The 24324-nt window shown below is 39.2% G+C and overlaps 1 protein-coding gene across 3 annotated transcripts in view; it reads left to right on the top strand.

Moving 5' to 3' along the window:
• The first annotated feature begins 1777 nt into the window (after window positions 1-1777).
• Window positions 1778-24324, top strand: part of jakmip2 (janus kinase and microtubule interacting protein 2) — a 38566-nt gene continuing 16019 nt past the window's right edge. For 2 of the 3 annotated variants that reach the window (XM_079404834.1, XM_079404835.1), the window contains exons 1-8: window positions 7222-7425; window positions 13883-14117; window positions 14893-15390; window positions 16729-16938; window positions 18399-18497; window positions 18716-18862; window positions 19899-20039; window positions 20127-20180. In XM_079404834.1, the coding sequence (XP_079260960.1) occupies window positions 13989-14117; window positions 14893-15390; window positions 16729-16938; window positions 18399-18497; window positions 18716-18862; window positions 19899-20039; window positions 20127-20180 (1278 nt within the window). In that variant the 5' untranslated portion in view covers window positions 7222-7425; window positions 13883-13988. Of the gene's footprint in view, window positions 1909-7221; window positions 7426-13882; window positions 14118-14892; window positions 15391-16728; window positions 16939-18398; window positions 18498-18715; window positions 18863-19898; window positions 20040-20126; window positions 20181-24324 lie in introns of those variants that run through there. The other variant, XM_079404836.1, reaches the window with a different exon arrangement.

Here is a 24324-nt window from a genome sequence, read left to right as displayed (position 1 = left end):
CACCGATCCCCGATCTGCCTAAATGTGTCCATGTTCGCCCGAATCATTTGTGATCCAGCTTCATCTTCAGAAGAAGTGAATATAACGTTTTTTTATGAATCTTTGCAAATCGCCTTTCCTAATATGTGCTAGTTAGACAGTTTTGTGGCTAAAGTAAACAGTGCAGCTCATCACCCTATGGAAGAGAGGGGCGGGGTCAAGAGCTCATTAGCATTTAAACTCGCTCATTAACATGGACTAATGGCTTGCTAAAAACAGCTGATTTTGACCGGTTTAAAAAGATGATTTTTACTACCATTGAGAAATTTTAACCAAAGCATTTATTTAAGACCCTAAAGAATCATATCAACTTGTACAAAATGGGCATCCGATAACCCCTTTAAATGGGTATTAAAGCGTTAATGGTCATTAAAAATAGTGAAGGCCTCATCAAACAAATACATGATTTTAACATGTTTGCAAAGGATCTAATAAACTTTGGTAATCCATCCCACAATTTAGGGGCAGCAAACAAGAACGCCTGATTTCATTCCTTGTAAGCAAATCACTCAAACATATGCATATTACACAGAAAACAGGAAAGCACTTCCTCGGTCTAATGAGTTCTAATGCAGTCAGCTGACTGGAACTGCTAGTTAACTATTGGGCTAATCTGAGATAATATACACAACCATATATTGAGCAAAAAGTTTAATAAACAAATATGTTTTAGGTTTTACACCAAACAATTATGTATAATCCAGAGAGTGTTCTCTTGAAGTGCTGAAGAATGTGTGAATTACGGTTTACAGACGCCACAAAGAGAGAGAAAGGTTAAACTAAATTTATTTTCAATTTCAAAAATGTATTTCATTGAGCTTCACAGTTTATAACACTTATATTTGGCCAGACATTTCTTTTTCTGTATGAGATGCAATGGAAATGAAAGAACTTCAGTGCTGTTTGGTTTCCAGCGTTCTTATGTTGTGTTCTGCAGAATTGCATACAGGTTTGAAACCCACGAGGGGCTTTTGTTTAATTTTTGGGTATGCATGTAGAAATGCATGTGATTCTCAGATGACCTCGCAAACCAGTGCTAGTGGGTACAATTATTTATCTTCTTTAAACTTTTCCTTGTGTTTGGACACTTAAAGAAACACATCCTCAAAAGGATGATTTTTATGACAAGTACTAAGACAACATCTTTGATCCAATTTCAGTTTGAGATCTCTTACCCAGAACATAACCTTCCCTGGAGTGGGTTAGCTGTGGAGCGTAAGTTATTATGACTAGACTTTGCATCAGATTCTGGCAGTTTTTTTTTCTGGTGTCCAAAACCAAAAACTTCACCCAAAACTGTATTAAATTAAAGTCTTCTATCAGCCTGAGAGGTTGACAGAGGAAGCCAAGGAAGAGCAGAAAGCATGTGATGATTATAAAAAAGCCAGCAGGGTTTATTGAACAATCTAAGTGGGGTATGTTTCAATGCTCAGACTTTATCTGACCTCCACAAGCAAAGGCAAGGGAAAATGACTGCTTCACAACAGCGATGTCTGTGACGATTAAACCTTGAAATGGAGACGTTCTGTTACTGCATCTCTTACTTGTGAAGACACATATAATAATAACGAGAGGGGGCGGGGCTTCGTAGCATCATTCTGACAGCGGGAGGGGGCGGGGCTTCGTAGCATCATTCTGACAGCGGGAGGGGGCGGGGCTTCGTAGCATCATTCTGACAGCGGGAGGGGGCGGGGCTTCGTAGCATCATTCTGACAGCGGGAGGAGGGCGGAGCTACGCAGCATCATCGGAGCTTGTCGTTTTATTGTACGGCTGCTGATGCTGAGAGGTCGCGCTGAGAAATATGTAGGACCATGATTGCGGATTTGAGGTTTGGGGACCGTGGCACATCGTGGCGGGTTGTTTTTTAGGTAAGCACAGCGTTATTCCGGGCGTCTTTGAGTCGCTGCTGTTTTAACTGTTCGTGCGCGCCGTCGCTGAGATGCGCTTCAGAGAGCCACCGGACAGACTGACAGTATCACAGGAAAGCTTAGGGCACGCCTAGAAAGCGTTTATGACTCGGTTCAGGTGTGATATGATGTTTTTGTATGGATGTGTCAATGGGAATGGGCGAGCTCGGCCTGCGCGTCATGACGCGTGAGATTCAGCCCTGCAGGCCGCGAGGAGACACTGATGCGGTGCATTACACATTATACTCTCTCATACATGATGCTACTCATACTCATAACAGCATCCACTTCTCATCACAGAACCATCATCTGTCGAAGGCCTCAGGCAGTCTGTCACATGACCTCCGCTGCCGTGTCAAAATAACACATCTCTCATCGATATCCTTTGACTGTATACTACAGAACAGACAGGGGACATAGCGTGTTAATATCTGAAATATTTAAAAATCCCTTGAGAAAGGAGCTCTGTATTATATTGTTATTCATTCCTACTTAAAAATCCTGCAGGATTGTGTATTCCTATTGGAATTTCCATCGATTATAATTTAGGATCTGTGCTTATAAAAATCAAAACTTAGATTCTTAGAGTCCTGTTCATCATTGCATAATTAATCAGAACTCTACATGTTTGGTTATAAAATGTCTTACTTCTGGGCAGTTAAAGAAAATCTCTTTGGGAGGATCAAAGATTTTCTTTAAATTCCATTTGATGTCTTAAATGGGCATTTTGTCCTTTTGGGAATCAGGAAAATCCTATTGAGAAGTATGTGTTCTTAAAGGTCTACTTTTATTTTGAGTTAGAATCCAAAAAAGGCCATTTCCATTAGAGAACATTTAGGATTGGTTCCAAATGATGACATTTATGAAAACTGCAATAGGAATCCCTAAGCATTTTCATAGGCTGCAGGGAATCCTCCAGAAAATATGTCATGAGTGAAAAGCAGTACAGTGGCTCTTTATGTGATCATTTGTGACCCTGGAGCACAAAAGCAGTTTTATGTCGCTGGGGTATATTTGTAGCAATAGCCAAAAATACATTGTTTGGGTCAAAATTATTGATTTATCTTTTATGCCAAAAATAATTAGGAAATTAAGAATAGATCATGTTCCATGAAGATATTTTGTAAATTTCCTACTGTAAATATATCAAACTTAATTTCTGATGAATAATATGCATTGCTAAGAACTTCATTTGGACAACTTTAAAGGAGATTTTCTCAATATTTAATTATTTTTTATTTTTTTGCAAACCTCAGATTCCAGATCAATATATTACATAACTTTTACTCTATACATTAACCAGTCATATGTCTTCATATTACAAAGAATACAACAAGAACTCAAACAAGAAATTTTAATAGCCAATGTGTTCTGATTTTACGGTTTTGGCTTCTATACTATAAAATAGTAGCATTTTATTAAGCTGTTCAACATATTGAACTATTTTAAACATGGAAATAATTAGCTATTAGTTATACATATTAATATTATTATTGAATACATGTTTTTAATTTAAAGTCTGAAAGAATAACCATCTGAAGTAGTGTTGTCTGTATGATTTTGGATTAGTAGGTTTTGTTGTTGTTGGTACAATTGACAAGATTATGTTCCCCTGCCAAATAGAGGCATTATCTTAAAATAACCCAAATCTATTTTACAAAAAGGAAATGATATACGGGTCTACTAACCGGAGAGACTGTCATTTTATGCATTTAATCTCCATGAAATTTAATGGAAATATCTTGAGGGAAAATATATTTTCGAATCAGTGTTATATTTTCCCGACAACAGACTTTTTGGATGTGAATTGATATGGTAGACTATTGATCAGTGTGCACTGATGTTTGCATTTCATATCGAACTGCATTCCATGACTGTTAGTTGTGGGGCTGAAGAGAAACCCTTTGAAACTGAACTGGGTTTTGCGTCATTGCCTCCATTTTCAACTTCCTGGAAACAGAAATGTTGCAGGGGTCAAACTGAGCCATGGCTAGTGGCTAGTGTTACTGTGTTTGTGGTGTCTGGAGTTTGGTGTCAGTGGATGTAAAAGTGGGTCATGATGCCAGTGTGTTTGTGCTCTTGTCTCATGCTATAGCAGTGAACGGGTCAGAGCAGCTGGAAGAGGAACTGACCGTAATGTCCCTTTAACAGCCCAGTCCCTCCAAGAACCTTCACTCTTCCAGTAATTAAATGCCTTTCTTTATTCTATAATTTGAGCAGCATTTCATGTTTCAGAGTGCAGCGAGGTTAGCTTATTGCCTATAAAGTGGTACACAATTAATCACTACTTTTACCTCACATTACTAAATTTCAGTCTATTGATTTGTCACGTGCAAATTTATTAGTGGCATTTTCTAAGGCAGGCATCGCTGTTACGCATGCTTTTAATTTACAGGGATTTTACAAACTGTACAGTACAGAAGCTTTACAGAAAGAAATTAAAAATCAATTAAAAAATGTAGTTTCTATTGTATTACCAGTCTTTATATGCTGCCTCTGTTCACAACAAAATCAGAATGCATTCAATGTTAAAAATTTGCAGCAAGCTCGGAAATGTAAGGCATTTTCAAAGCTCTATTTGAGAAATTGCAAATGTATTAATTTATTTAAAAGAAGTAAAAAGCTTATTGAGGTGAATCCTTCAAGATATTTTGTTGTTGATTCGGAAAATTGGACCCATTTCTTTTAAGTGCATAAAAAAAAAGTTGCCAACAAAATGTAAAAGAGAAGACACAAAATTAAATATTTAAATATTGTTTTAAATATATAAAAACTTTCAGCAACTTTATTGTCAGTATGGGACATCATTGATATGTTTATAAAAAAATACTGAAGTAGGCTGTCTTGCTGATGTAATATGCATAAATATATAAAGTAAAAAAAGAAAGGGCAAATTGTTAATCAAAGGCAAAAACACCATAGAAACCCATATGGCTCACAGGACCTGACAATAAGAATGCATTGAATGTTTTGTTCTGTGTTGGTCCTAATGAATATTAACCATGGTTTTACTACAAACCACCACAAAAAAAACCCACATTGTTATTGTAGTTAAATCATGGTAACCACAAATTAGCCATGGTTTGGCTACACTAAAGCTTCTAGATGAATTTAGACAAAAAAGGTATTTCGCAATATTCAGTGTGATAGGGTGCGTGTCCTATACTTAGCGCACAGAAACATTCAGAAGGATTTATGGATGCAGAAGTCTGTGATAGACAGCTAAATCAGACCGGATGACCACGGCTGGAGCTAAATGTGCCCCACACAAATCTATTTTTTTAAACTTGGCACCCAGTGGCTTCAGTGTGTGCTTTTTGATTCAGTCGTTTCTGGGTTAATATGGTATTAGTGATAGTGGTTTTATACCGTGGTACAGTATGGCATTGAGTCCTCACACTCATTCAGTCCTGAACTAGTAGATTATTGTCTTTCATGCATGTGTACAATGATTAATGATCACAACAACCTCTGTGCTGTTTATATTCACCCAATCTGATATTCTTCAACAGTGATAATCATCAGATGTTGAAATAAATGAATGCTTTACTCAGAATATATATAATGAATGAATTAATTAATGGGATATTTTCTTTTTTAAGCATTGAGTGAAGTATAACACTATACTTCACTGAAACATGTTTATCACACTGCAAAAAAGAAAAGAAAAAGATTTTCTTAGTATACATGATATATATATATATATATACTTGAAAAGCAAAATGGCAAAGTCTTGTTTTCGGAATAAATGATCAAAATGAAGTGATTTTATGCTTGAAACAAGTCATTTCTGTTTCATATTTCAATAATATGAATGGCTGGATGTCTACTGTAAATGCAGTATCATAGAACTGCCTTAATAATAATAATAATGTGTTTTTTGTGTGTCAATTTTTGTCAATTTATTGAACAGCAGAATTTCATTATATTATTTAATGTTAGATTACAGGCTGCCTAAAAGGTTGCATTTACTGTAGGCTTTATCCGCTATACATAGCTTTACTATTTTGTTATTGTGATTTAAACAGATGTTAGTCGTGTTTAGATGTCCCTTCAGTTGAGAAGTGCTGACATACTGTACATTGTATATTGGAAATGCTGAACATGCTAAAACAGGACAATTTCTGCCAGAGTAACCCTTCATTTAAAATATTCACACTACTCGGTTGAGCTCAGTAGTGGAGTATAAACATTTTGGATGGATGGTGTGTGTGTGTGTGGATATTTTTTTCTATTTTTTTATGTATATGTATATAAAATGTATATAATTAATTAAACACGGATATAATTCAAACACTGAGGAAAATTCTTAAACATCTCTGTTTTAATCTGTGTCCGTCTCACTGTGCATGTCGATCATTTCAGTACTTTGGTCTTATATGGAAAATGGCTAGACATCTATTTTAGATCTGTTATAATCAATGGCGCCGTCTGTACTGGCATGGTCTACTAAGGCCATTTTGGCAGCATTTCTATTTTGGATGCACAGCACAGCAACTCCAGCCAATTTATTTTGCTTAATTGTCTGTCTGGAAATAAAATAATTTTATAAAAAAAAAAAAAAAAAAAAAAAAAATATATATATATATATATATATATATATATATATCCTGTTATAATCCTTGTTTTAATATCAATTTAATTTTTTTTTTCATTTAATTGTAAATAATGTGCAATTAACAAACAGCTGATAAAATCCATCCATTGAAGACGAAAAAGTGGTCTGGTCTGAATCAGGAGAGAAATCTGCACAGATCAAGATCACAGTTTACAAGCCAAAACAGCTCTAAACAAATATTTGGTTGGAATATGTGATGGATTTGTTTTCTACAAAACACACAGCTTTGGCTTCTCCAGATGTTAACTGATGGACTGGAGTGGTGTGGATTATTGTGATGTTTTTATCAGCTGTTTGGTCTCTCATTCTGACGGCACCCATTCACTGCAGAACATCCATTGCTGAGCAAGTGATAGAATTACACATTTCTCCAAACCTGATGAAGAAACAAACTCATCCTGAGGATCATAATTTCAGCAAGTAATTAATTTGACGTGTCAGATGCTTCATGCTGTCTTGTGTCAGCAGCACATCTAATTTTGCGCTGATAATTGTGCCTTATTTTAGTAGTTTCAGGCGACTACTGTGTTGTACAGACAGCTGTATCTGGAGAGACAAGCTTCAGTCTTCATTCACAATCTCTTAATCGCCATTATGCCTCATCGTCATCATAATCATTCACAATCTCTTAATCATCATAATGCTGTTTATGTAATGAAGGTCTTGAGTTTATATGTCTGACTGTAGAAGACGGTTGCAGTGTGCATGGCTGTGAAGCATGGTTAAACACTGTAGTTTAGTACAGTCAGTAGTCCAATTTTAGTATCTGAGTGCTGGTGTGACACAGCATGTGTGTGTGGGTGAGCGGTTTGCTGCATGTGTTGTCAAGAAAACTCGAGCCTGTGCTGTCAGTATCTTGTGTAAGTTGATTGTTCTTCATACTTAATAATTAAATGCTGGGCCAAGAAACAGTGGTTTATGATTAATAGCACTAGATAGTTTTTTATTCAGGTATTTGTGCTATGAAACAGCTTGTAATTTCCCGTGTAAGGAGGGGAGTATAGAAAATACACTCAATTAAAACATACTTTTCCTTGTTCTTTTATTGCTACTAACAATGCAGTGCATTTAAATGTACCACAAGAGAATTCTGTTCATTTTTGGGCCACACAAACTCCTAATTTGCTGCTTATTAATAGTTAGTAAGGTAGCTGGTAAGTTTAGGATTAAGAGATCTGAAATATGATCATGCAGAATAAGGGTCCGTTCACACAGAGTGTGTGTTTCCATTCCAATGCACCACTTTTAACTATACTGTTAAAATAATTTCAACATTTGCATGCAGCGCTACACATCAATGTCAGTTTCAAAACAGTGGACCAATCAGAAGAGCCCAGAGGTGGGGCAAGTGCTGCAAGCTTTTGTTTAGAGAAGAAAGCAGGCATTCTGTGCTGCGCTTTTATTAAAACCATTCCTGAGCGCTGCATCTCGCGTTTTTAGACACACTCTGTATGAACAACTCCTAATGCATTAATATGTGCTTGATAAGTACTAATGAACAGTTAATGTGCTAATAATATGCATGCTAATCACTGATCTATAATAGAGAATAGGTCCCTAAATTAAAGTGTCACTGAAATGGCAAATAATGTTCTCCTACACGCTAAAAAAATGCTTTGTTAAAAACAACCCAACTTGGGTTATTTGGCAACCCAGCGCTGGGTAAATATTGGACAGAACACATGCTGGGTTGTTTTATTTAAATCAACTATTGTTTAAAAATGATTATATTTCTGGGTTAAAATGGGCTGGAGATTAAAAATCACACACAAAATTAGTAGAGGCAACAGCAATAATCAAAAGGTGAACATTTATTAAGCAAGAACACCCATGGATGAAAATAAAAGACAAATTGAATTTATTTGAGTGAATACAGCATAGTTTACAATATTACATACATTTAAACTCGTTTAACAAGCATTTTAGACATAAATATGTAACATTTAAAAGTAGCATTTTAATTTAAGTGTATTCAAATGTTCTCTGTAATCGCTTTTTACAGATATATGCTAATTCTCGTGCCGGTGTGTCGCTGAAATCTGAGCTGGTGAAGGGCTGCTTTTCGTGGGGGAACTGCAATCTTCAGACCCGCGGCCACTCGTAGCTGAAAGATGCTGTGACTGACTCCATAACCTGCCCATAAACAAACAGTACTGAGATTAGAGAACATATTTTAACATTAAAATAAATTAAACTCAGTATTATAATGAATAAAATCCATTTATGTTATGCAAGGCAAAAGGCGTTTCCATCATGACCACTGCTGACGCTGTCAGGGTTCTGTCACTTCGGTCCAGTTTATTCATGGTTTTGTGACGGAGCTCTGACACTCCCTTCTTAAAGTTAAGTTAAAGTTGTGACGTATTGTCAAGTATGGTGACCCATACTCGAAATTGGTGCTCTGCGTTTAACCCATCCAAGTGCACACACACAGCAGTGAGTAGTGAACAAATGCACACACACACACACACACCGTGAACACACACCCGGAGCAGTGGGCAGCCATTGCTCAAGGGCACCTCAGTCGTGGTATTGAGGGTGGAGAGAGCGCTGTACATTCACTTCCCCCACCTACAATTCCTGCCGGCCGGGGACTCGAACCCACAACCTTTGGTTTACGAGTCCGACTCTCTAACCATTAGGCCACGACTTCCCCACTTGTCTTGTTCTCTCTTGTCTGCGTGCTCTGTTTCATGTTGGGGCGTGGGGTTCGGATCCCGGCACTCCTGTCTTATTCAGGCTCGGTTCTGGTTTCGTGTCAAGGTACGGACACTCACGCTCCAGGTTTGTCTCGGTGTGGGAGTGTGCGATTTCGAGTTTGCTCGGGCCGTGCGCTCCTCTGTCCTCTGTGTGTGTGTTTTGTTCGGCACGTGGTTCGGTTTCGGCCATGTGCTTTTTTCTCGTTTTGTCTTGTTCTGTGTGGCACGCAGCTTGTTTCATGTTTGTCCTGTTTTGTGAACATGCAGCTTATGAGTCTCCTCATTATATCTACTCAAGATGGCGCCGAGTATGGCTGCTGTGGTGTGGAACGCTCCCGTACTTTTGTTGTTTTTGTTTGTTTGTTCTGTGTTTAGTCATTCTCCTACTGTCAGTTTTACCAGAGACGAACTACTGGACATAAGGCAACACACACCGGACAATTTTTTTCCGGTTTTTGATTATTCAGACGCTTTGTTGGATGTTTTGGTCGGAGGGGCAGCGGTCCTAGTCAAACGCGCGCTCAGACGGAAAAGAGGGAAGCGCGCCGGCGCGCTGGTTAAACTCCGCGAACGCGGCTTCCGAACTGCGCTCCCAAGCATTCATCTAGCGAATCTCCGATCCCTTCCTAACAAAATGGATGAACTACTTCTCCTCACCCACACAAATAAGGACTTTACAAACTCTGCTGCATTGTGCTTCACTGAAACCTGGCTGAGTGAAAACATCCCGGATAACATGCTTCATTTGCCTGGATATCAGCTGTTCAGATCAGACCGCATCACAGAGCTAACGGGGAAAACGAGAGGTGGTGGACTATGTTTCTACATAAATGAAGGTTGGTGTTCAGATGTAACAACTCTGAAGAAGATGTGTTCTCCTAATTTGGAGGCCTTCTTCATAAACTGTAAGCCGTTCTATTCACCCCGCGAGTTTTCCTCCTTCATTCTCGTGAATGTGTACGTGCCTCCGGACGCGTGCGTGAGCGCCGCGATGCAACAGCTGGCTGAACAAATATCTGAAACAGAGCAAAGGTACCCGGACTCTTTTTTAATCATTCTTGGAGATTTTAATAAAGCAAATCTCTCCCGCGAACTGCCAAAATACAGACAGCACGTTACATGTCCCACCAGAGACAGTAATATATTGGATCATTGTTACACAATAATTAAAGATGCATATCACTCTGTCCCACGGGCAGCTCTGGGGCTCTCTGATCACTGTTTGGTTCATCTCATACCGACCTATAGGCAAAAACTCAGATCTTCTAAGCCTGTATTAAGAACTGTTAAGAGATGGACTAATGAAGCAGAGCAAGATTTAAAAGCTTGTTTTGACCTCACTGATTGGAGTGTTTTTGAAGCCGCTGCCACCGATCTGGATGAACTCGCAGAGACTGTAACATCATATATCAGTTTCTGTGAGGATATATGCATCCCCACCAGGACATTCTTATCATTCAATAATGATAAACCGTGGTTTACTGGGAAACTCAAACAGCTTCGTCAGGCCAAAGAGGACGCTTACAGAAGTGGGGATAAAATCTTGTATAACCAGGCCAGGAACAGACTAACAAAGGAGATCAGAGTGGCTAAAAAGAACTACTCTGAGAAGTTGAAAAAAGAACTTTCAGCCAACGATCCGGCATCGGTATGGACTGGTCTGAGGAACATCACCATGTACAAGACACCACCCCCACAGTCTGTGGAGAATCAACAACTGGCTGACGATCTCAATGTGTTCTACTGCAGATTTGAAAAGGCCAGACTGACACCCAGCACCCGCTCTGATCTGCACTTCACACATTCACCTTCCCCCCCTGCAACCCCCCTTACTCCCTCCCCCACCATTCTACCTGCGTTTAAAGTCTGTGTAGAGGATGTGAACCGGGTCTTCAGAAAACAGAAATCTAGGAAAGCTTCAGGACCAGACGGTATTTCACCTGCCTGTCTAAAAGTCTGTGCTGACCAATTGGCCCCCATCTTTACACAAATCTTCAACAGATCTCTGGAGCTGTGTGAAGTTCCCTGCTGCTTCAAACGCTCCACCATCATTCCCGTCCCCAAAAAGCCCAAAATCACTGGACTTAATGACTACAGACCTGTCGCACTCACGTCTGTGGTCATGAAGTCACTTGAGAGACTGGTCCTGGCCTACCTGAAGGACATCACTAGACCCTTGCTGGATCCTCTTCAGTTTGCCTATAGAGCAAACAGGTCTGTGGATGACGCTGTCAATATGGGACTGCATTACATCCTGCAACACCTCGACAAACCTGGGAATTATGCAAGGATCTTATTTGTGGACTTCAGCTCGGCCTTCAATACCATCATACCTGACCTTCTCTCAGACAAACTGAGACAGCTCTCTGTGCCCTCCTCCATCTGTCAGTGGATCACCAGCTTCCTGACAGACAGGCAGCAGCTAGTGAGGCTGGGCAAACTCACATCCAGGACTCTCACCATCAGCACTGGCGCCCCTCAGGGTTGCGTTCTCTCCCCACTGCTCTTCTCTCTCTACACGAATGACTGCACATCAAAGGACCCCTCTGTCAAGCTCCTGAAGTTTGCGGACGACACTACAGTCATAGGCCTCATCAAGGACGGTGACGAGTCTGCTTACAGACAGGAAGTTGAGCAGCTGGCTGTCTGGTGCAGTCTTAACAACCTGGAGCTGAACACGCTCAAAACTGTGGAGATGATAGTGGACTTCAGGAGAAACCCCCCTGCTCTCCCCCCACTCACCATCATGAACAGCACTGTGACTTCAGTAGAGTCATTCAGATTCCTGGGCACCACCATCTCTCAGGACCTGAAGTGGGACAATCACATTGACTCTATTGCGAAAAAGGCCCAGCAGAGGCTGTATTTCCTCCGCCAGCTAAGGAAGTTCAACCTGCCTCAGGAGCTGCTGAAACAGTTCTACTCTGCAATCATCGAGTCTGTCCTATGTTCTTCTATAACTGTTTGGTTTGGTTCAGCTACCAAAACAGACATCAGAAGACTACAACGGACAGTTAGGACTGCTGAGAGAATTATCGGTGCCCCTCTGCCCAGCCTCCAAGAACTTTACACCTCCAGAGTGAGGAAAAGGGCTAAGAAAGTCACTCTGGACCCCTCACACCCAGCACACTCTCTCTTTGTACTGTTGCCCTCTGGCCGGCGCTACAGATCACTGAGTACCAGAACAGCCAGACACAAGAACAGTTTTTTCCCCCAGGCCGTATCCCACCTGAACAACACATCACACCCCCCGGTACTGTACATCTGTAAATAACCCATCAAACCTTCATCTGTACATAGGACACATGCACATTCACAGTTCTGTCTATGGTCATGTCTCTTTTCTGTATATTTTTATTTTTATTACTATTGTTATCCTTAATTATTGTATATTCTCTTCATTAGTGTTCTTTATCACCTTAATTATATGTTGTCTGCACTATGTTTGTACTTTCTGTACTGGAAGCTCCTAACACCAAGACAAATTCCTTGTGTGTGCAAACACACTTGGCAATAAAGCTCTTTCTGATTCTGATTCTGATTAGCTGCGTGTTCGTGTCCTGTTTTGCACATGGCTAGTGATTTTGTTTTGCTGGCCATGTGCTTGTGTTTTTGTTTTGTGTGAGCACATGGCTTGTCTTGTTTGGTTCTATGTGCCATGTGCTCTCACCCACCTTGTTTCCTGATTATTGGTTAATTTGCCCCACCTGTGTTTACTCGTTACCTCATTTACCTCCTATACAAACCTTTATTTCATTGAAGAAGTGCACCAAATCGGCGGCACTGAGAACCTCTCTCTCCTGTAGAGGACTCGATAAGCCCATGATCTGACTGTAACTCTGCGGCTGGGTTGTTTTGAAAAAATTAAAATAATCCAATAAAATGACCCAACAAGCTGAACCCAGCATTTGGGTAAAAAAATAAATAAAAATTAACCCAGCTTTTTTTAGAGTCTAAATGTCCTGAACATGTTCACACACTCCACTACATATCTGACACGGTTTGGCATAATTTGACATAATCACAGCTAATTTTGAAATGAAACACTATTATTGTTTTCAGAGTCATAGCTTTGTAGGCACTGAATGCAACAGAGCTCACATGTCAAAACAACCCAGTTGCTGGATTTGTCCATATTTTACCCAGCACTGGGTTGTATTTAACCCAGCATTTTTTAGAGTGTGCTCTTCAATATATACAGTAAATCATATTCTGGCAATACACACTGAACTGTGTGTATTGGATTGATTTTGGCCATTGAAATGACTGACAAATGTGTCCCAGTCAACCTGAATTCACCTATATGTAATAATTAATATTATTATTAATCCCAATTAATTGTTATTCATATTTTATTATAGATTTTCATATCCTATGACATCGTGGGTCTGGGACTAAAAGGCATTTGAAAAAGTAGCAAAATAAATGATAAGACTTCCAAGATTCTAAGACTTTCCTCAAGAGTTTCCTTCATATAATAAGAAAAGGTGAAATCTGTGATAAGGCTGAAGTCATAGCATGACAATTTAAGTTTCTAAACATAAGTTTCCAAAGTGATTTTGTCCTTACCCTTACTGTAAATAGTAATGGAAATGTGTGTTTCTTTGTATTCCCACAGGTTTTCTCACTGCAAGGATAATGAGGAAAAGACGGAACTGGAAACGTCAGTGTTACTTGAAGTGATGGATATTAAGAGTGTTTGAGGAACCCCTACATCTGACCCAATGGCAAAGAAAGGCCGCGCCAAGGGCGAGAAGCCTGAAGCGCTCATCTCTGCCTTACAGGCAGCCAATGAAGATCTCAGGTCGAAATTAACCGATATTCAAATTGAACTGCATCAAGAAAAATGCAAGGTAGGCCAACAGCATGTACAGATTTACCTGGTGCTTCTGAAAGGCAAGGAGAAAACTAATTCTCTTGAATTGATTGTATAGCACCTTTACAAAGAACTTTCATAACCGTCATAAGTCTCTTGTGGTCATTTGATCAAAAATCCAGAAAAAACTGTGATATTAAAATATTATTACAATTTAAAATAATGGTTTTCGATTTGTGAAGCAAAGCTGTATTTTCAGCATCATTACTCCAGTCTTCAGTGTCACATGATCCTTCAGAAATCATTATAATATACTGATTTATTATCAATGTTGGAAACAGTTGTGCTGCTTAATCATCTTTTTGGAACCTGTGATACTTGTTTCAGGATCCTTTGATAAATGAAAAATTTAAAAGAACAGTGTTTTGTAACAGTAAATTGATAAAAAGTGATAGTAAAGGCTTATATTTTAAGAAAACATTGATAATAAATCAGCATATAATAATGATTTCTGAAGGATCATGTGACACTGAAGCCTAATGATGCTGAAAATCGTTGACTAAATTTAAAATTGTAATAATATTTCACGATATTACTGTTTTACTGTATTTTTGATCAAATAAATGCAGCCCTGATGAGCACAAGATACTTAAAAAAAAAAAAAAGTTATTGAAATTTTAATTATTTGAAACATTTGACAATTTAATAAATGGTGTTATATTATAGTTATATTATGGATTTGTCCATATTAGAATAGATATGGGATAAATGCAATATTACCACAAGCCTCGCTCATGAACTTATTTCTGCAGGTGACCAAGTTGGAGCGAGAAAAGGTGCAGGAAGGCAAGCGCATCCGCGAGCAGGAGCAGCATCGGCACACGGCGGCGCTGACGGAGCAGCGGGCTCGCTGGCACGAGGAGAAGCTAAAGGAGCTCGCAGCTCTGCGGGAATCGCTGACACGGCAGCATGAGCAGGAGTTGGCGCGCACCACTAAGATTAAAGAAGGAGAGATCCAGCGTTTGCGGTCTGCACTCAGTGCGCTGCGCGACGGCAGCGGCGAGAAAGTGCGCACGGTCCTAACGCTCGAGGCTCGAGAGGAAGCCCGCCGCTTCTTTGACCAGGAGCGCGTAAAGCTGCTGCAAGAAATAGCCGAGCTAAAATCCACCAAACGGCAGACGGATGAAGCACTGAATACTATAATAATAGCCGACAAGATGAAGGCTGGTGACCTGCGCACTGAACATCAAGCGCACCAGGAGCAAATTTCCAAGATCAAGTGGGACTGTGAGCGAGATATTCGTCGATTGGTAAGCCAGCGTTTTTATTCTTAATGTGGAAATGTCAAATAATAAAGCAATGATTTACATTGAATTTATAACAGCTGGGGGTTTTAGGCACAACGGCCCTTAGCTGTTATAAATTCACTGTAAACCACGGCTTCTTGGGGCTTATTGCTTTTATAAAACGGTTATTCCATATACATAGTTTGCAACAAAGTGGTTGCCAAGCAACACACAAACGTAAACAAATGTGGATGTTACTTTGTAATTTACAACAGCTTCGAACCAATGAGAATCAAGTTTTATCACTATCCGTTTTATAAATTCTAATTTTATATTACATATTTACAAGCATTATATGTATCACAGTATACACACCTCCCTGCTTATTTGGAAACAACATTGGTTAAATTGATTTTATTAACTGAAATAATGTTTGTTTTTTAATTTTTACCTTTATAATAATATACTGACAACCACCATAAAGTAGTTTATCCATAAATGAATATTTGCTGAAAAGGTACTGAGATGTATCTGAGTTTGTTTCTTCACTGGAGCTTCCAATGGATGCTCTGCAGTGAATGGGTGCCGTCAGAATGAGAGTCCAAACAGCTGATAAAAACATCACAATAATCCACACCACTCCAGTCCATTAGTTAACATCTGGAGAAGACAAAAGCTGAAACACATCCAGCATTACGACGTTATTAACTTTAAACAGTTGCTTCTGGTTAAAATATGAGTCCATAATATTGCTTCCTTCAGTGAAAAAGTCCACTTATTTGTTTAGAGCTGTTTTGGCTTGTAAACGGTGCTTGATATGTGCAGATTTCTCAGACCACACCACTTCACTGAGAAATCAATATTATGGATAGAGGATATTTTACTTTTTTCAGAAGCAACAGTTTAAAGTAAAAAATGTCTTAATGCTGGATTTGTTTCAGCTTTTGTCTTCTCAAGACATTAACTGATGGACTGGAGTGGTGTTGATTACTTATGAATTATTTTGATGTTTTTATCACATGTTTGGACTCTTATTCTGACGGCACCCATTCACTGTAGAGCATCCACAAAAAAAACAACAACAAACAAACAAACAAACAAACAAAAACAGAGAATTCTGGGAATGTCAATTCATGGTTTTCAACTGCGAATTGTAAGATAACTCGTTTGTTTTCACTACATCTAACAGTATTTTGCTGTAAAATTACATTAATTTTTCCATGTTTTACTATAGTGTTTTTACAGTCTTTTACTATTAAAATGATGATATTTTTGCAGTATATTTACAGTTAGGCACTATTTGAAAAAGATGAAAAGCCAAACCCTGCCTCTGTGGGTTAATGCAGTTTGAACTTTGTGCAGGTGGATGAGATCAAGGCGAAGGACCGGACGATTTTCTCGCTGGAGAAAGAGCTGGAAACAGCAACAGGCTTCTTGCAGAAGTTGCAGCTACAGAAGGATGCGCTTGATGAGCAGCTTTTTTTGGTAAAAGAGGCAGAGTGCAACCTAGGAAGCCCCAAAAGAGAGATCCCCGGCCGCGCTGGAGATGGAGCAGAGCATTGTGGGAGTCCGGTAAAGAAACTAGACGTGTTGAATCCACAGATGCACATGTCCTTGTAGTGCAGTGCAGTCTTAAATATATAGTCAATAAAATGATATCAGAATAAATTATTTCTGTTAAAAGAAAACATTTCTGTGTAAGAGTAAAAGATTGAGAAGTTAGAGTTAATCTAAATGTGAGCCTGGAGCACAAAAGCAGTCTTAAGTCGCTGGGGTATATTTTTTGGGCAGCGGCTATTTGCACTCAGTGTAAATAGCGATTAAATACTATTTACACTAGTGCAAATAGCATATTTTTTTTAGCGATAGATACTATTTACACTGTTAAAATAGCAAGATTTTCTGCTATTTATATTACTTATTGCAAATTGTGGCAATTATCTGCACCTCAGTATTGTCGTACATTATAAAACAGTATGCAATAATAACGTATTGAGTGCAAATTATAGTTTTAATTCAAATTATTAAATGCATGCCACCTTATTGGGACAATAAAGCCCTCCCTACACCTACCCTAACCCTACCCGATACTCTTATTTTCAACTTGAAAATTTGATTATTTCCTTCATTTTTATTTAAAATAAATGCCTTTCTGATGCAATATGAGATTCGAAAAGGGAGAAAAAAAAAAAAGTTTGGCAAAAGGAGGGCTCGAACTTGGGTCGATCGTGTCAAAAAGCATGAGTTTTACCACCTGCGCCACTGAAACTAATGCTCAATCACATGTTAGTGGGCAGAGTTAGTGTAAATAGCCTTTGCCAACAAGACGGGCTATTGGCACTTACTGTAAATAGGCACTCCGAATTTGTAGCAATGGCCAATAATACATTGTATGGGTCAAAATTATTGATTTTTCTTTTATGCCAAAAATCAGGATATTAAGTAAAGATCATGTTCCATGAAGATATTTTGTAAATTTCTTACTGTAAATATATCACAACTTAATTAGTAATATGCATTGCTAAGAACTTCATTTGGACAACTTTAAAGGTGATTTTCTCAATATTTAGATTTTTTTTGCACCCTCAGATATTTCACATAGCTGTATCTCAGCCAAATATTGCCCTCTCCTAACAAACCGTACATCAATGGAAAGATGATTTATTCAGCTTTCAGGTGATGTGTAAATCTCAAGTTCGAAAAATTGACCCTTATGATTGGTTTTGTGATCCAGGGTCACAAATGGTTATGTCCATTCTTGTTATGCAACTTTTTAAGTTAAGAATAAGTGTTATTGTTAGCCAGTTGAAGTAAGCGCTCTTTCACACTCAGTAACACACACAAACACTAATGCATTTACCTGATACATGATACTCTGCCTGCTTTAATAAAAGGCTATAAACTCTCAGTTCCCTGTGTAAATATGGGGTAATATCATTAGCATTTTATATTAGTGCATACATTTTCCTTTATTATGCAATGTACAGTACATGTGTGTGTGCTACTGATATATCTGGTGTTGTGTGTTTTAGGACATGAGAAGGAACCAGAAACGCATTAGTGAACTCAAAGCCACCATTCGTAAACTGGAGGACCGCAATTCAATCTTAGTGGATGAAAGAAATGAGCTGGTATGTTTCAGTGTCATTGAGTATCCAGGAAGCATTTATGCAAACATCATCAGTGTCGCAGTGAAGGATAAAAAGCAATGCCAACTGTGGAATGATTGTTGGTTTTTACAGGACTATAAAATCCTCAGCATGCATCTTCTTTTATGTGCGGTCTTGGAAACATTTCTCTTTTTGTATCTTTTGTTTATGAATAATTAACCCTGAATTGCTCCTCTCAGTTGAAGCGTATTCGAGAAACAGAGAAACAGTGCAAGCCCTTACTGGAGAAGAACAAATTGTTAAATAGGAAAAATGATGAACTCAGCCACTCCCTTCAGAGGATGGAGGATAAACTGAAATCCATAACCAAGGAGAACCTGGAGATGGTGGGTTCCTCTTTATCTCTCCAAATTGAATCTGCATTTTAAAGTGCAGGTGTAATGTGTGATTAAATCTAAATCTACCAAATGCTAACAAAGCACAGAAAGGCAGTAACCTTATATTTTAATCTTACGACAAACGTGATGATTTGAGCAGATAGCGTAATGTTATTGTAGTCAAGCAGCTGAACTTTGAATGCACGTACTTTCAAGTCTCTGTTAGTTGCTGTAATATCGACAATTTAAAAAAAATTAGATTGGTGTTTTGTTTTAAGATCACATAGTGACATGTTGTTTTGAAACATTTTTACATGTGTATTTAGCACTAAACACTGGGGTTATTTGGGATAAATGTTTATACAACTAAATGTTACAATCTAAATATTTTTGAATGTGAATTCACAATCTCAGATGGACAGAACACTGTACTGAGTAAGAAATTCACAAATAATTATGTAGCATTGCATCACTGTCTCAGCAATGGATGCTCTGCAGTGAATGGGTGCCGTCCAAACAGTCCAAACAGCTGATAAAATCGTCACAATAATCCACAAGTAATCCATGTTACTTGTTGTAATGTTTTATCAGTTGTTTGAACTCTCATTCTGACGGCACCCATTCGAAAAAACAAACTCATCTACATATTGGATAATCTAAGGAGAAGTAAATATTTTCTATAAAGTAAATATTTTCGTGTGAAATAGTCCTTTAAATTTACAAAAGGGTGACAACATGCACTGGATAAATATACTGCTTACATGATCACTAGAAAATGTGTAGAAACATTTCTTGTAAATAAAATACCGTATACTGCTTTCTGCAGGTGGAAATGGCTAGATTCTCACTGTAAAAATATTTTTCAAAGTTAAAAAGATTTTTGTAGTACATTTTAGAAGAGAAAATACTTCTAAATTTAAGGTTTAATTCATTGCGTTACTTGCCATTTCTTTGTGATTATTTATAAAATTCACTGAGTGAAAATTGTTTCTACTCCAGTTTTTTTTTCAGTGCTGTTGTATTGGTACTGTTTTGTTGTATTTAGAAAGAGAAGATTACCTCCCATCCTCCACTGAAGAAACTCAAGTCTCTGAATGATCTGGATCAGGCCACCGACGATCAAGAGATTGAGTTCCTCAAGCTGCAGGTTCTCGAGCAGCAGAGCATGATTGATGAGCTGACACGAGTGAGTACTTCTTAAAAACATCAGCCAGGAGTCACAGCAGTGAGCAACAAACACCCATCTATCATATCTTTCTTTTGCATGTTTCAGGATAGAGAAAAACTCTTGAGAAAGAAGAGGCATAAACGAAGCAGACCTATAAAGGTGAGTGTGTGATTTTCTCAGCTAGCTGTGTTTTCATCCAAAGTTGGGAATTGAACTTGTGCGGAAAATTGGAATTTCGTATAAAACATTCGTGAATAATGTTCCCGAATCCCATGTGTTCAAGAGAACACTTTCTTTCACTTTCTGGAAAACTGGCACAAAATATCAGTAAGTTGCTGCAAATGGAGAAGCCAGTCACTCTTTTTTCCTATATAATAAATAATTTGCGTCTCAGAGCGTGCAGATGAAATACTCAATAACAGACGCTGTCATATTATCTTGCATTCGGATGCCTGATGTTTGGGAATTGGGAGGTAATAATGAGTCATTCCACTGAATGGGTGCCATTACTTTCCCTAGGACATTATATGTACAAATATGCATGAATATTAACTCTAAAATACATTTTATAATTATGCAAAGCATAATGCAGATTAATATAACTGCAAATGTGAAATATTAATATCAATTACTTGGTTATACCAAATCATTCTGATGACACACTTTGGCGCAGGTGTTTCATAATGACTAAAATAATATTTTAGATCCTGTGCAATGAGATAAGTCTGCAAATTAGTGCAGTTATCAACCACCTGATCTGTTGAGGCAAAGTCACAGTTTTTTGTTGTGCATAATTTATTTTGTAAATGTGTTTCCATCATAATTTATGCATGTTTTGTTACCAAAAAAAAAAAATATGTATACACATTGCTACTGTTACAACACTTTCTCCTGTCTGCTTTCAAAACATCGCAGTCTGTCTTTAAACTTTTGGTGCAACCAGCGACCCAAAATTTCATTAAAAAAGTCCACATTAAATGGGAATCGGATCTGGAGTGATCTTATGATGATAGTGATTGGGTTACTCTTCTAGAAAAGTCACAAACTGTATTGGTATCAACCAAAAATAAGACTAAACAAACTTTATGGTGGGATCTTTGCCATGTAATAATCACGCGCTTCGTGAACTGTATAGTGCCATCGGTGAACAACAAACAAATAACCTTGACGGCTTTTTCATCATAGCCGGTGACTTCAACCATGCAAACCTAAAGACAGTTTTGCCAAAGTTCTACCAACATGTGAACTTTACAACAAGGGGAAACAAAACACTGGACTTTGTTTATACAACAGAGAAAAACGCATACAAAGCTGAACCCCGCCCCCACCTCGGGTACTCGGGCCACATCACTGTTATGCTAATACCAACATACAGACCACTTCTCAAACTCGCCAAACCGGTTCAAAAGCAGATCACAGTATGGCCAGACAATGCCACCTCAGCACTGAAAGACTGCTTCCAGGACACAGACTGGAACATGTTTAAAGAGGCAGCCACCTACAACAACCACACAGACCTGCATGAGTACACTGAAACTGTGACTGCTTACATCAAAAAGTGCATAGATGATGTGACAGTCACCAAGACCATTACCACACGTGCCAACCAGAAGCCATGGATGACAGCAGAGGTTTGTGGGCTGCTAAAGACCAGAGATGAAGCATTCAGATCAGGAGACAAAGCAGCCCTCAAAACAGCAAGAGCCAATATGTCTCATGGCATCAAGAAGGCAAAACAACAATATGCTAAAAAAATCAACAACAACTTCACAGACAGTAAAGACACTCGGTCCCTGTGGCAAGCCATTCAGACCATCACTAACTACAAGCCCCCACCACAGGCCAGTGATGATGACACATCCTTACCAGATGCACTCAACCACTTCTACTCACGATTTGAGATACAGAACGACACACCTGCACAGAAACTACTCACATCTCCAAACAACCAGGTACTCTGTCTCTCTCCAGCCGACGTAAGGAAGACCCTGTCCCGGATTAACCCACGAAAGGTTGCGGGCCCTGACAACATACCTGGACGTGTACTGAGAGACTGTGCTGCACAGCTGACGGATGTCCTAACAGACATCTTCAACACCTTGCTGAGCCAGGCAGTCGTCCCCACGTGTCTCAAATCCACCTCCATAATTCCAGTACCAAAGAAGTCACCCGTGTCCTGTCTGAATGACTATCGTCCCATAGCACTGACCCCAATCATGATGAAGTGCTTTGAGAGGTTAGTCATGCATCACATCAAGTCCAGTCTCCCAAACACACTGGACCCATTCCAGTTTGCATACCGTCCAAACCGTTCCACGGATGATGCAATATCCACCACTCTCCACCAAGCTCTTACTCACCTGGAACAGAAAGACTCTTATGTAAGAATGCTGTTCATCGACTTAAGCTCAGCATTCAACACTATAATCCCACAACAGCTCATCCACAAACTAAACTTGCTGGATCTTAACACCCCCCTCTGTAATTGGATCCTGGACTTTTTAACTGTAAGACCTCAGTCAGGCCGCAACTCCTCCAGCACTACCACACTGAGCACAGGTGCCCCACAAGGCTGTGTGCTCAGCCCGCTGCTCTTCACGCTGCTGACTCACGACTGCACTGCCAAGTCCAGCTCCAACCACATCATCAAGTTTGCTGATGACACAACTGTGGTAGGCCTCATCAGCAACAACGATGAAATGCTCTACACAGAGGAAGTGGCACAGCTGGCGAAAATCTGTGGTGCTAACAACCTGTCCCTCAATGTGAGTAAGACAAAAGAGGTTGTGATGGACTTCAGGAGAAACTGTGTTGACCACCCCCCACTGACCATCGACGGCTCAACCGTGGAGAGAGTCAGCAGCACTAAATTCCTGGGGGTGCACATCTCAGAGGATCTCACCTGGACCACCAGGGTCACGTCACTCAACAAGAAGGGACAACAGCGCCTCCACTTTCTCCGCCGGCTGAAAAGGGCAAGTCTCCCGCCACCCATCCTCACCACTTTCTACAGGGGCACCATTGAGAGTGTGCTGACCACCTGCATCACTGTCTGGTATGGGAACTGCAGTGCTGCTGACCGCAAGACCCTACAACGGACAGTGAACACTGCCGCAAATATCATCGGTGCCCCTCTCCCCTCCATCCTGGACATTTTCCTTGCACGATGCTGCAGGCCCACCCACCCCTCCCACAACCTCTTCCAGCTCCTACCATCAGGTAGAAGGTACCGGAGTATCAAAGCTCGCTCTGTCAGATTGCTCAACAGCTTTTTTCCCCAGGCTGTGAGAGCTCTTAACTCCAATCTCACTGTCCCCCTCTGACCCCCCACCCACCCAACTCATTACAGTTGACAACTTTTCCTAAGTGCAATTCTGAGTGGGCTATACAAACCACCTGTAGTAACGCACTCATCCCACTATATGCACACTAGACACTTTCTATGAACACTCCCTGCTACAAAGACTCAATAAAAAAATGTTTAATTGAGCATTGCACTACAAATCCTTTTGCATTTTGCGCTGTTTCCCACAAAATCTCTCTTTAATCTGCACAACAATTTAAATGTACGAAATGTATATAAAAAAAAAAATATTTAAATTTTTTGGCACAATTTCATGTACAGTATATATGTAAAGTTCTTGTACAGTCTCAGTTTGTGTATGTCTAGGCAACTAGGTATAGTAGTTACAGTATTTATAGTATATGTATAGTCAGATGGTCTATTTTTGTCTATAGACAGATGCTCTATTGTTGTTGTTATTTTTTATACTTGCATTGTTGTATGTTTATCTTATGTTTAACTAGTATGTAGCTCCGTGGTCCTACGAGACACGACATTTCGTTCCACTATATGTCCACACATGTAGCAGAATGACAATAAAGCTCAACTTGAACTTGAACTTGAATGTGTCAAAGATGTAAAATATCTACTGGGACTCTTCTTCATATGCTCTGGAGTTGTCCAGCCTTAGAGACATTCTGGAAGTGTGTTATTTCTGAAATATCAAAGAATCATATTGATCCTGATTGTAAAATTTGGATACTAGGTGATATCAGTTCACTTCGCATGTCCTATCATGAAGGCTATTTTATTTTGCTTGCAAGCACTGCAGCTAAAAATAGAATACATACTTAAAAACTGGAAATCTGAGAACCCCCCAGAACGAAAACACTGGATTAATCAGCTTGTATCTTGTAGTACCCCTGAGAAAATACTATATTCTGTTAGGCAAATACTCACAGACTTTGACTATATTTGGGCCCCTTTTCTTGATGCTCTACCTTTGTTAGGCTTTAATGA

Source organism: Barbus barbus (genome assembly GCF_936440315.1).
Source record: "Barbus barbus genome assembly, chromosome: 43".
NCBI lineage: Eukaryota > Metazoa > Chordata > Actinopteri > Cypriniformes > Cyprinidae > Barbus > Barbus barbus.
Note: the sequence above shows the minus strand (reverse complement) of the source record. Positions and strands in the feature narration are given on the sequence as shown.